This window comes from Amblyraja radiata, chromosome 33 (genome assembly GCF_010909765.2).
Source record: "Amblyraja radiata isolate CabotCenter1 chromosome 33, sAmbRad1.1.pri, whole genome shotgun sequence".
Lineage (NCBI taxonomy): Eukaryota > Metazoa > Chordata > Chondrichthyes > Rajiformes > Rajidae > Amblyraja > Amblyraja radiata.
Window position 1 is genome coordinate 27,901,778 of NC_045988.1, and position 12,066 is coordinate 27,913,843.

The window sequence follows — 12,066 nt, forward strand, 5'->3', positions numbered from 1 at the left end:
CCCATTGTCTACCCCTTCATTCAATCATGGCTGATCTACCTCTCCCTCTCAATCCCATTCTCCTGCCTTCTCCCCATAATCCCTGACTAATCAATCTGTCAATCACCACCTTAAAAATATCCACTGACTTGGACTCCACATCTATCCGCGGCAAAGAATTCCACAGATTCACCACCCACTGAATAATGGCATTTCTCCTCAAATCCTTCCCAAAGCCTCGCCATCAGCCTTGAGTGACCCCCATCCCAGACCATGGCACCGTCCCAGACCACCCACTGCCCCCATCCCAAACTGATCACAGCTCCCCATCCCAGACCACGGTCCCATCCCACACTACTACCCCCCATCCCAGACCACGGTCCCATCCCACACTACTACCCCCATCCCAGACCAAGGTCCCATCCCACACTACTACCCCCCATCCCAGACCACAGCCCAGGGACCTTCATTGCCTTTGATGCCGGTGAATGCAGAATGACTCACCTCCGGTTATTTATCTCCACATAGTCTTTGCAGACATTGTTCTCGTCTGGATTTTGCAAAAGGAACACTTTGAACATCACCTTTATGTGGTTGGGCGGGTCCACCTGAGGAGAGAATGGATCCATGGTGAGCCTGGGGTCAGAGAGCAGGCGCGGACAACCCGAACCAGAGGGGCATCGCGGGCACCACTCGCAGAAACCCCCCCACCCACCTGCTGTGGAAGGAGCAGGGAGGACCCAGCCTGCGGGCACTGCCCAATACTGATGGAAACCAAACCAGGTCCTCCACAGACCCAGCGTAAACCAGGCACCCAGTCCGACCCACACCCCTCCAATGGTATCCTGAGCAAGGCTAGACCCAAACATTGCTTCTTGACCATACCTAAACACCGCACACACACACTGCCATCTCAACCCAATGCTCCCATGCCAACTATCAGGGACCCAATTTACACCCAGCTAATACCCAGCACTATGTCCACAGCCTCTATGTGTTTGTAAACTCAGTCATAGAGCTGTGTAGCACGGAAACGGCCCCTTCAGCCCAGCTTGCCCATGCCAACAAATTGTCATTCTGGATGTCCCATTTGCCTGCATTTGGAATATTTCATAATTCACTGATCAACTGTGGAGAGTGTTTGCCGTTGTCAAAGTGAAATTCAAATTAATCGTAGGCAGACATAAATGCTGGCGAAACTCAGCAGGTGAGGCAGCATCTATGGATCTAGCGAAGGAATAGGTGACGTTTCGTGTCGAGGCCCTGTTACATTTACACTTTGGAGAGGGTAGGGAAGATGTTTTCCAGAACGGCACCTGGATTAGAGGGCACCAATGACAAGGAGAGGCTGGACAAAGTTGGATTGATGTCTCTGGAAAGACAGCGGTAGACGGGAGACCTGACAGGAGTTTACAAAATGTTGAGAGACATTGATCGGGAAGACAATCAGAACCTTTATCCTCAGGATGGAATTATCAAAGACTAGAGTTCACAAGTTTAAGGTAAGAGGGGCACAGTTTAAAGGAGATGTGTGGGCAAGTTTTTGGTGGGTGCCAGGAACGTGCTGCCAGGGGGTGGTGATGGAGACAGATACAATCATGGTGTTTGAGAGGCTTTTAGATAGGGACATGGAGATGAGGGAGGTGGATCACGTGCTGGCAACTGGGATAAGATGAACTTGGCCATGTTTGACACAGACATAGCGGGCTGAGGGCCAGTTGCTGTGCTGTACTATTCTATGTTTTAAACCTTAAAAGCCCTGTCCCACGGTGCAAATTCATTCCAAGAGCTCTCCCGAGTTTGCCCTGATTCGAACTCGGAGATTTACGGTAATGGCCACTCGTCGGTACTCGGGGCTCTCGTGGACATTTTTCAACATGTTGAAAAATCTTCACTAGTCTTCCCGTGGTTACCTGCCATTAGCGAGTCTTCCCGATTACCTGCCGTTAGCGTTACAAGCCGCTAAGAGACGTCCCCGAGCTCCGACGTACCCGCTATGTTCATTCTCCGTGCTTTCCACGAGTTTGATTTTTTTTAAACTAAGGAGAGCTCTTGGAATGAACTCGTACCGTGGGACAGGGCTTTAAGTCATTGTTTTTGCTAATTAACAATCAGCACACCCCAAACCGTGGTCGTTATACTGGCAGCAACTGTCTAAACATAGTTGGGTGCTGAGCGACAGTGAACCCTGCTAGAGTGGCACATAGGAGGTTCCACCAGTCGAGAGCCAATAATAACATGCTGATGTAAAAAGCAGAGGCTTTAATCACTGGCTTCATGAAAATACGGGGATATAATGAAAACTCACCAAGCGGAGGCGATCGACGTTAAACGGATGTGAATTGCACAGTTAGTTGAAAAATAAGTCTGGATACTGTACTAAACCCCCGGCTAAAGCACATGAACAGTGAGGCCCGTTCCCTCTGTGGGTCATGCAGCAGTGGAGAGGCCTACTGGCACACGTGATTCCAGAATTAGGCCATTCAGCCCAACAAGTCTACTCCGCCATTCAATCATGGCTGATCCATCTCTCCCTCCTAACCCCATTCTCCTGCCTTCTCCCCATAACCCCCAACACCTGTGCTTCTGTACTAATCAGTTGAGGGTCTGAGACCAGGTACGGGAAAGATGGGGCACGTGGACAATCTCCACACCCACAGCTCACACACAACACGGCAGTGGGGAATGTGTCAGTCCCACATTCAACTGGGTGCCCAATGCCAGAACATTCTAGAGCATGCCCACTGCAGCTTGGGAAAGGAGTCACAGCAAAACATGATGCCACAATGGTCAAGAAGATGGCCAAAGTCAAAGTTTATCCACAAACGTTCCTCTCTCTCACACACACAGCATCACCACCTCCTATGACTTTGCTCCCTGCCCCCAACACCCCATCTCCATACATTCATACAACCTCCTGAAACTTCCTTTGGTGAAATGGCATCAGCTTGAAGTACAGTTTCTCTCACCAATGATGTTCCTTCATCTGCTGAGTATTTCCAACACTTTGTATTTCAGTTGCAGGAGTGCAGGGCTCACTGACCCATGCGGCCATGCACTAGATGCGACAACTTACCTTCAGCACCCAGGTGCAGTCCGCACGGGGTGGGTAGTACGCTGGATAATATGGGGAGGAGAAGCTCCCAGATCCTTGCAGAATCTTGCTGCACTCTGTGGAAACAAATGGCCCTTACGGTTAGTGAGGGCTGTTCCCACACCAACAGCACAGAGGCAGCCTCCCAGCAGCAGCCCCCCAGCAGCATCATCCCAGCAGCAGCCTCCCAGCAGCAGCCTCCCAGCAGCAGCCTCCCAGCAGCAGCATCCCAGCAGCAGCATCCCAGCAGCAGCAGCCGCCCAGCAGCAGCATCCCAGCAGCAGCATCCCAGCAGCAGCAGCCGCCCAGCAGCAGCATCCCAGCAGCAGCCTCCCAGCAGCAGCCTCCCAGCAGCAGCCTCCCAGCAGCAGCCTCCCAGCAGCAGCCTCCCAGCAGCAGCCTCCCAGCAGCAGCCTCCCAGCAGCAGCCTCCCAGGGGGGGAGGGGTGGGGGGGGGGGCGACACACACAAGAGGAAATGAAATGGAGAGGACTGGCCTAAAGGAAAATCCTGAGAGATTCTACAGTTTTATTAAGTGAAAGAGTGGCTGCAGAGAGAATAGAAAGGAGAAGGTTTTATAGGCTGGGACCTTTTTCTTTGAAGCATCGGAGGCTGAGGGGCGTGTAGATTGAAATGTACAAGATCACGAGGGGCTTGGATAAAGTGAACACTCACAGTCTTTCCCACAGGGGAGAGACCAAAGGCTTAAGGTGAGAGGATGAGCTTCTGGGCAATGTTTTCATTTAGAAGATAGTCATTATAGAACTTAGAACATAAAACAGTACAGCACAGAAACGGGCCATTCGGCCCACAATGTTTTTGCTGAACATGATGCCTGGTGAATCTGATCACATCTGTGTACACGTGATCCATACCCCTCTATGCCCCACACTTCCATGTTCCTATCCAAAAGCCACTTAAACCCCAACAATCATATCTGCCTCCACCACCGCCCTCGCAAAAATACATTCCAGGCCCCCACCATCTCTGTGTGAAGAACAAATTGCCCTGTATACCGCCATTAAACTTACCTCACTCACATAGAAACATAGGTGCAGGAGTAGGCCATTCGGCCCTTCGAGCCTGCACAGCCATTCAATATGATCATGGCTGATCATCCAACTCAGTATCCTGTACCTGCCTTCTCTCCATACCCCCTGATCCCTTTAGCCACAAGGGCCACATCTAACTCCCTCTTAAATATAGCCAATGAACTGGCCTCAACTACATTCTGTGGCAGAGAATTCCACAGATTCACCACTCTCTGTGTGAAAAATGTTTTTCTCATCTCGGTCCTAAAAGACTTCCCCCTTATCCTTAAACTGTGACCCCTTGTTCTGGACTTCCCCAACATCGGGAACAATCTTCCTGCATCAAGCCTGTCCAACCCTTTAAGAATTTTGTAAGTTTCTATAAGATCGCCCCTCAATCTTCTAAATTCCAGCGAATACCTTATAGTTCTTCCCTCTAGTTGGACATTTGAACCCTGGGCAAAAGGTTATCACTGTCTATCCTATCTATGCCTCTCCTAGTTTTTATTATTCCCATCAAGTTCTAGAGAAAACCTCTGATGTTCTAGAGAAAACATTGAAAGTCTATCCCTGTAGCTGAAACCCTCTTATCCAGGTAGCATTCTGGTCAAGCTGCTCCAAAGCCTCCACATCCAGTAATGGGGGCGATCAGAATGGTGCACAATATTGCAACGCCCTAGAGAGCTGCATCATGACTTCCTTACTCTTCTGAGGAAAGACATTCTTGCCATAGAGGGAGTACAGAGAAGGTTCACCAGACTGATTCCTGGGATGTCAGGACTTTCATATGAAGAAAGACTGGATAGACTCGGCTTGTGCTCGCTAGAATTTAGAAGATTGAGGGAGGATCTTATAGAAACTTACAAAATTCTTAAGGGGTTGGACAGGCTAGATGCAGGAAGGTTGTTCCCGATGTTGGGGAAGTCCAGAACAAGGGGTCACAGTTTAAGGATAAAGGGGAAATCTTTTAGGACCGAGATGAGAGAAACATTTTTCACACAGAGAGTGGTGAATCTGTGGAATTCTCTGCCACAGAAGCTAGTTGAGGCCAGTTCATTGGCTATATTTAGGAGGGAGTTAGATGTGGTCTTTGTGGCTAAAGGGATCAGGGGGTATGGAGAGAAGGCGGGTACTGGATACTGAGTTGGATGATCAGCCATGATCATGTTGAATGGCGGTGCAGGCTCGAAGGGCCGAATGGCCTACTCCTGCACCTATTTTCTATGTTTCTATGTATTCAATGCCTCTAACGATGAAGACAAGCAGAAAATGCAGGTAAACAGGACCTGCCCAGAATGTAGCCAGAAGTGTTGTGGACAGCACTGCTTCCATGCTGACTATGTGACTGGGAATAAAACAGGAGCTGGGGACTGAATGTGGATGATGACCTGTCCAGGCACCAGGCACCCTCCTTGCTGCATCGACTCCGTGCCCCGCGTGAGCTGCATTGCCTGCTTTGCCCAGCAACAACCTGTGTCCCAGTGTGTAGCCCTGTCCACGTGAGGAGAGACTTACGTCTTTGTTTGGGAACCTGCCGGAACTCAGCCTTGAATCCGGGGTAGTTCTCATCGTCGTCGGTCATCAGTGTGACCAGCATCACATTGCGTGAGGACATCAGCTTGAAGGCGTTAGTCGGGGGGTACAATCCACAGCGCCTGTACACAGGGCAGAGGGAGGCACAAGGTACACACACCACCACCTCTCACCACCAAATCACCCCCTTCTATACACCCACTGTTGATGTTCAAGTGATAGAAGCAGAATTAGGCCATTCGGCACTTCATTTCTACTCCTCTGTGTGCAGCCATGTCAGCAGCGCGTCAGTTTTTCCAGCTTTTTAATATTTTTTAGTATGTTTTAAAGTGTGTATTTTGTGTTTCTTCGTGTGTTTTATGTGGGGGGTGGTGTGGGGGGGTGAGGGGGAAACCGCTTCGGTCGCCTCCTCCACGGAGAGGCGACTTTTTCCAGGTCGCCTCCCCCGTGGCCTAACATCAAGGATCGACGCGGCCTTTCCCGGAGACGCGCCCGGGGCTCCAGCGGCGGGCGCAGCGTGGACTCTCGGCGTGGAGCGGGTGACCCTCGCTGGGGCTCGCTAGAGGGGAGCGCTCCGTTTCGCTGGCCCGGGGCAGCCGGCAGCCTGAAGTCGCAGCCTGAAGCCGCGGTCTGCAGAGCTCCAGCTGGTGCGGCGTCTACAGCCCGGCATCCCTCGTGGGGGACCCGGGGGAAGAAGAAGCCATCACTGCCGGCCCGCGGCCGACTTCTACCGCGGGTCCGGCATGGACTTACCATCACCCCTGGAGGGGAGCTTCGACCGCCGGCCCTGCAGTCTACGGTGCTTCTGGCTGCGGCGGGGACTTTAAATCTCGACCGCCGGCCTGCGGCCTACAACAATCCGGTGAGGAAGAGCCGATCCTGGACTGACTGGACTCTGGTCCTGTACACGGGGGGGAAATGGAGGAGGACTGGCCAAATTTTTGTGCCTTCCACCACAGTGATGAATGCTGTGGTGGATGTTTGTGTTACAGTTTTATTGTGTGTTCTTTATTATTGTACTGCTGCTGACAACCCAAATTTCCACCAACCCTGGTTGTGTGGCAATAAATTATATCTATCTATCTATCTATTCAATCATGGCTAATCTATCTCTCCCTCCTGAGACTCCCCTTGGGGTGGTGGGGAGTGTGTGACAGGGGCCAGTGAGTGTGGGTCAGGGGAGTCTGGAGATATGACTGTGACCATTCACCTTGTCTGTGTCTGTAAGGTCACCCTTCACCCTCCTTCGCTCCAGGTAAACCAGCCCTAGCCTATCTGGTCTCTCCTTATAACCCAACCCTCTAGCCCAGCAACATCTTGGTGAATCTCTCTGCACCCTCTTTAGCTTAATGTCATTATATTGCCACAACATTGTTGCCTATAGCCAGGTGACCAGAACTGCGCACAATTGCGGTCTCACCAACGTCTGGCACAGTTGTACGGTCATGCTCCAACTCCAGTACTCAACACCCTGAGCGGTGAAGGTGATGGGCCCAAAGCCTTCCTCACCACCCTATGTGCCACACAGGCTTCTACCTGTGTGGCCATTTCCAGGGGGAGAGGGTGACAGGGAGGGGGGAGAGGGTGACAGGGAGGGGGGGGGGGAGAGAGGGACAGGGAGGGGGGAGAGAGGGACAGGGAGGGGGGAGAGGGTGACAGGGGGGGGGGGGGAGAGGGTGATAGGGGGGGGGGAGAGGGTGACAGGGGGGGGGAGAGGGTGACAGGGGGGGTAGAGGGTGACAGGGGGGGGGGAGAGGGTGACAGGGGGGGGAGAGGGTGACAGGGAGGGGGGGAGAGGGTGACAGGGGGGGGGAGGAGAGGGTGACGGGGGGGAGGGAGAGGGTGCAGGGAGGGGGGAGAGGGTGACGGGGGGGGGGGGAGAGCTGGGATTGGGAATTCTCTGCTCCACTACAGGTTATCACTTACTGTGTGATCTCCCGCTTCTCGATGGGACTGAGAGAGTCGTAGACGACCACAAAGTCATTGTGGCAAACACTCTCCAGGTCAAAGGTGACGAAGTTGAGTTCGATGATGTGGTGGGGGTCCGCACGCAGCACCCACTGGCACCAGACGTTGGCGGGGTACGGGGCGTTGGGGAACCCTGGAGAGGAGAAGGTGCTCATCTCCCCACCCACGGCGTGCAGATCGTGGGCGCAGGTGTCTGTGGATAGTACGTCACAGCACGGTACAATACATTACAGTAGGTTACATCAGGTTACAGTACATTACAATGCATTACAGTATGCCCGCACCCCCCCCCCCCCCCCCCCCCCCCCGCACCACAACCTCCCATCCTCATGTTACAGCATATCCGCTCAGCACTGCAGCCTCCCATCCACAGGGACATCCTGCTCCCCTCACACAGTTGCACATTAGCCACTGCCCGCACCAGCCCCTGCACTTACGGTCCTTTGGTGGTTTCACCCTCCGTGGATCAGCACCTGGAAACACAGGGAGCATTCAACTTGAAGGTGGCACAAAGACTCCCATCCAACCAACCCACCCACCATTCCTCCCTCCCTCCCAGCTCGCTTCCCCACCAGTACTGCTACTCCTCAATCCCCCCTGCCCACATCCCTTGTCTCTCTGTCCCCATCCCCCCCACACCATGTATGTATGTGCAGAGTTTGGACGTTCCCCTGTGACCGTGTGGGTTTTCTCTGGGTGCTCAGTTTCCTCGCACACTCCAAAGACATCCAAGTTTGCTGGTTAATTGGCTTCTGTAAAGTTGTAGATTGTCCCTGGTGTGTGTAGGATCGTGTTAAGGGCCTGTCCCACTTGGCGATTTTTTTCAGCGACTGCCGGCTAAAGATTTAGAACATTTCAAAATCCAGCGACGACCAAGAAATGTAGCGACACTTGAAAAAACACCACCGTCATACGTCATAACGTCTGAAGAAGGGTGTCGGCCCGAAACGTTGCCTATTTCCTTCGCTCCATAGAGGCGGCTGCACCCGCTGAGTTTCTCCAGCACCTTTGTCTACCATACATCATCACCCCGTGTCACCGCCGCATCACGCCGTGAATTTTTCGGTGACCTGATACGTCAGTCAATGTTGCCGGCAGTCGTCAAGTGGGACAGGCCCTTTAGTGTGCGGGGATCGCTGGTCAGCTCAAACAATATGAACGTGGCTCAACGACAAAGGGGGCGGCACGTGACCTCTTCCTACGAACTGAAGCAGCGAAGGTGACTTGTGAAGAAGGGACCCGATTCAGAACATCACCTATCCACGTCCTCCTGAGATGCTGCCTGACACACTGAGCTACTCCAGCACTCTGTAACTTCCAGGGCAAGTGCCTGAAGTGTCAGTGGTGGAACACTCTAGAAACAGTGACAATAATTCCATTGGTTTTAAAATAGTTACAGAAAATTACAGGACTGTTCCTCAAGTTGTAAATCAGGCCAAGGCCAATTGTGATGGCATTGGACAGGAACTATCATGGTTGGTTGGCAGAGGCTGTTTGCAGATGGAAGGGACATCTCAAAATTGGGAGGCTTTCTAAAGTGAGCAGCATTTACAGTGCAGGGTAAGGCTAGTAGGATTATCCAAACCTGGCTGATGTATGTCATGTACGGCCAAATGGGACCAACACAATCCCCAGAGGAGTGTAATTGATGTGGGAGGACACACGAGTGGGAAATCAGCAGGTCTAAAGATTCTACAGAATAAAGAGAGCGAATGGGTAACTGGAGCAAGAACACATCCCCTTAACTATCTCCCACAGCTATCTAGACTACACTTCTTCCCACCCTGCTTCCTGTAAAGACTCTATCCCCTACTCCCAATTCCTCCATCTACGCTGCATCTGCGCCCAGGATGAGGTTTTCCATTCTGGATCATCGGAGATGTCCTCATTCTTGAGGAAACGGGGGTTCCCCTCTTCCATTATGCACTTCATCCTCCAGCACCAAGACCGCCAGGGGAACTATGCAAGGATTTTGTTTGTTGAGTTTAGCTCTGCATTCAACACCTTTGTGCCAGAGCTACTACACTCCAAACTTTCCGAGTTGATTGTGCCTGAACCCCTCTGCCTCTCTCTATCTGTCCTGACAGATAGGAAGCAACATGTGAGGCAGGGAAAGCACATCACGGACCTACACTCAGCATATGAACACCGCAAGGCTGCGTACTCTCCCCTCTCCTCTACTCTCTCTACACCAAGTCTCATCGACTCCACAGTCAAAAAAGCACAACGGAGGATGTACTTCCAACGGCAGCTGAGGAAGCACAATCTGCCACAGGCAATGATGGTCCAATTCTACACGGCCATCGTAGAGTCTGTTCTCACCTTCTCCATCATGGTCTGGTTTGGCTCAGCCACCAAGCACAACACCTGGAGGCTGCAGCGAATCGTCTGATCAGCAGAGAAGGTTATTGGCTGCAACCTTCCCTCCATTGATGAACTGTACAATGCAAGGGCCAGGAAGCGAGCGGGCAAGATCATCTCTGACCTCTCACCCTGGCCACAAACTCTTTGAATCACTTCCCTCTGGAAGGCCACTCCGGACTGTCAAAGCTGCCACAGCCAGACATAAAAACAGCTTTTATCCACGAGCAGTTGCTCTACTCAATAACCAAAAATCTGGAGCCTCCCTTTGCTCTGGTATTTTATTTAATTCACATGTTTAATCAATAATGTTTTATTATTAATATTTAATGTTTTATGTGTCATTCTTAACTGTGTGTCATGTTGTGACTTGGCAGAGCGCCGAGGCAAATTCCTTGTATGTTAATAAACATTCATTCATTCATTATAGTGAGGCTCTCACTAGGGTCTCCTCGGTATCCCACAGCTCCATTCTTGCTGCCGCCATTCCTAACAAGGACAGAGTCCCCCTTGTCCTCACCTTCCACCCCATCAGACGTCGCATACAACACATATTCCTCCAACATTATCGCCACCTCCAACGGGATCCCACCACTGGCCACATCTTCCCACCTCCACCCCTTTCTGCTTTCCACAGAGACCGTTCCCTCCGCAACTCCCTGGTCAACCTGCCCTTTCCCACCCAAACCACCCCCTCCCCAGGGACTTTCCCCAACAACCGCAGGAGATGCAACACCTGTCCCTTTATAGTCAGAAAGTGATAGAGTGATGCAGTGAGTAAACAGATGCGTCGGCCCTACTTGCCCACACCGGACAAAACGTCCCAACCACGCTAGTTCCTACACTCTTAAGAGAGCGCGAGAGAGCGAGCGTGAGAGAGCGAGCCTTTGTGTACAGCCAGAGGTAATGGGGAGATGTTAATTGAATGAGCAGATGATCATGGATGCTTAAGAGTGGAGGCATACATGATGTATTAGATTGTACACGGATATTCAAACAGGAGGGATTGCCATTTAAAGCACATTAAGGTGCTTCAGTTGTTCAGTGCCACCTCCGAGTATCCTCAGGTCAAGGCCAATAGTGAAAAAACATCATGGCAGTGAACAGGTTAATTGCCAAGGGCTGACCAAGGACATCCTCAGACCCCGAGGGAAACTATGGAGTCCCTTGCAGAGATACTTGCATCATCTTTAGCCATTAGTGGAGGCCTGGTAGATTGGAGGGTGGCTGATGTGGCATTCCAATATGCAAGTGGCATTACTGACAGGTGTGATGCTCAGTTCAGATGCAGGGGGGGCAAAATACCTGTTTCTGTGACTCTAAGACTATCTCCGACCAATCTGTCTTGATAGTTCTCCCCCTCCCTCCCCCACCTAACTCCATCTGGTCACCATATCCCCCCCACCCCCACCTCCAACCTGGTTCTACCCATCACCTGGAGACACAAGAGACTGCAAACTGCAGGAGGAACAGCCTGACCCAAATGTCCCTCCCCAGATGCTGCCTGACCCACTGGATTCCTCCAGCGCCGCTTTATGCTCCAGTACCAGCCCCTCTGTTTCTGGTCATATACTTTCTAAACTCTCAATCCTGATACAGGGTGTCAACCAAAATCCCTTTGCCTTCACAGATGCTGCTCAACCTGCTGTGTCTTCCAGTAGTTTGTTTTCCTCCGGATTCCAGACTTCGCTGTGCCACGTGTCTTCCTACCAAACGTCTTTGTCACTACCCTCCAAACTTATTTTACTTTAGTTTAGTTCAGAGATTTAGTGTGGAAACAGGTCCTTCGGCCCACTCAGTCTGCACCAACCCACAGTCCCCGCACACTAACACTATCCTGCACACACTAGGGACAATTTACAATTTTTTATCAAAGCCATTTAACCTAGAAACCGATACGTCTTTAGAGTGTGGGAGGAAACCAGAGAACCCGCAGAAAACCAATGCAGGTCACGGGGAGAACGTACAAACTCCTTACAGAATCAAACGTGGGTCTGTGGCGTTATGAGACAGCATCTCTACTGCTGTGCCACTGTGCTGCCCTATATTGCCACTTTCAGTGAGATATGGACTTGTACCCAACGTTTGCGTGTACATCACA

The 12,066-nt window shown here is 51.6% G+C and overlaps 1 protein-coding gene across 1 annotated transcript in view; it reads right to left on the reverse strand.

Annotated features, from left to right (window-relative positions):
• Positions 1–465: 465 nt before the first annotated feature.
• Positions 466–12,066, reverse strand: part of LOC116991217 (suppressor of tumorigenicity 14 protein homolog) — a 77,681-nt gene continuing 66,080 nt past the window's right edge. The window contains exons 6-10 of the mRNA XM_033049655.1: positions 8,042–8,077; positions 7,563–7,797; positions 5,619–5,758; positions 3,056–3,150; positions 466–587 (exon numbers count right to left, since the gene is read on the reverse strand). Of these exons, the coding sequence (XP_032905546.1) occupies positions 480–587; positions 3,056–3,150; positions 5,619–5,758; positions 7,563–7,797; positions 8,042–8,077 (614 nt within the window). The 3' untranslated portion in view covers positions 466–479. The remainder of the gene's footprint in view (positions 588–3,055; positions 3,151–5,618; positions 5,759–7,562; positions 7,798–8,041; positions 8,078–12,066) is intronic.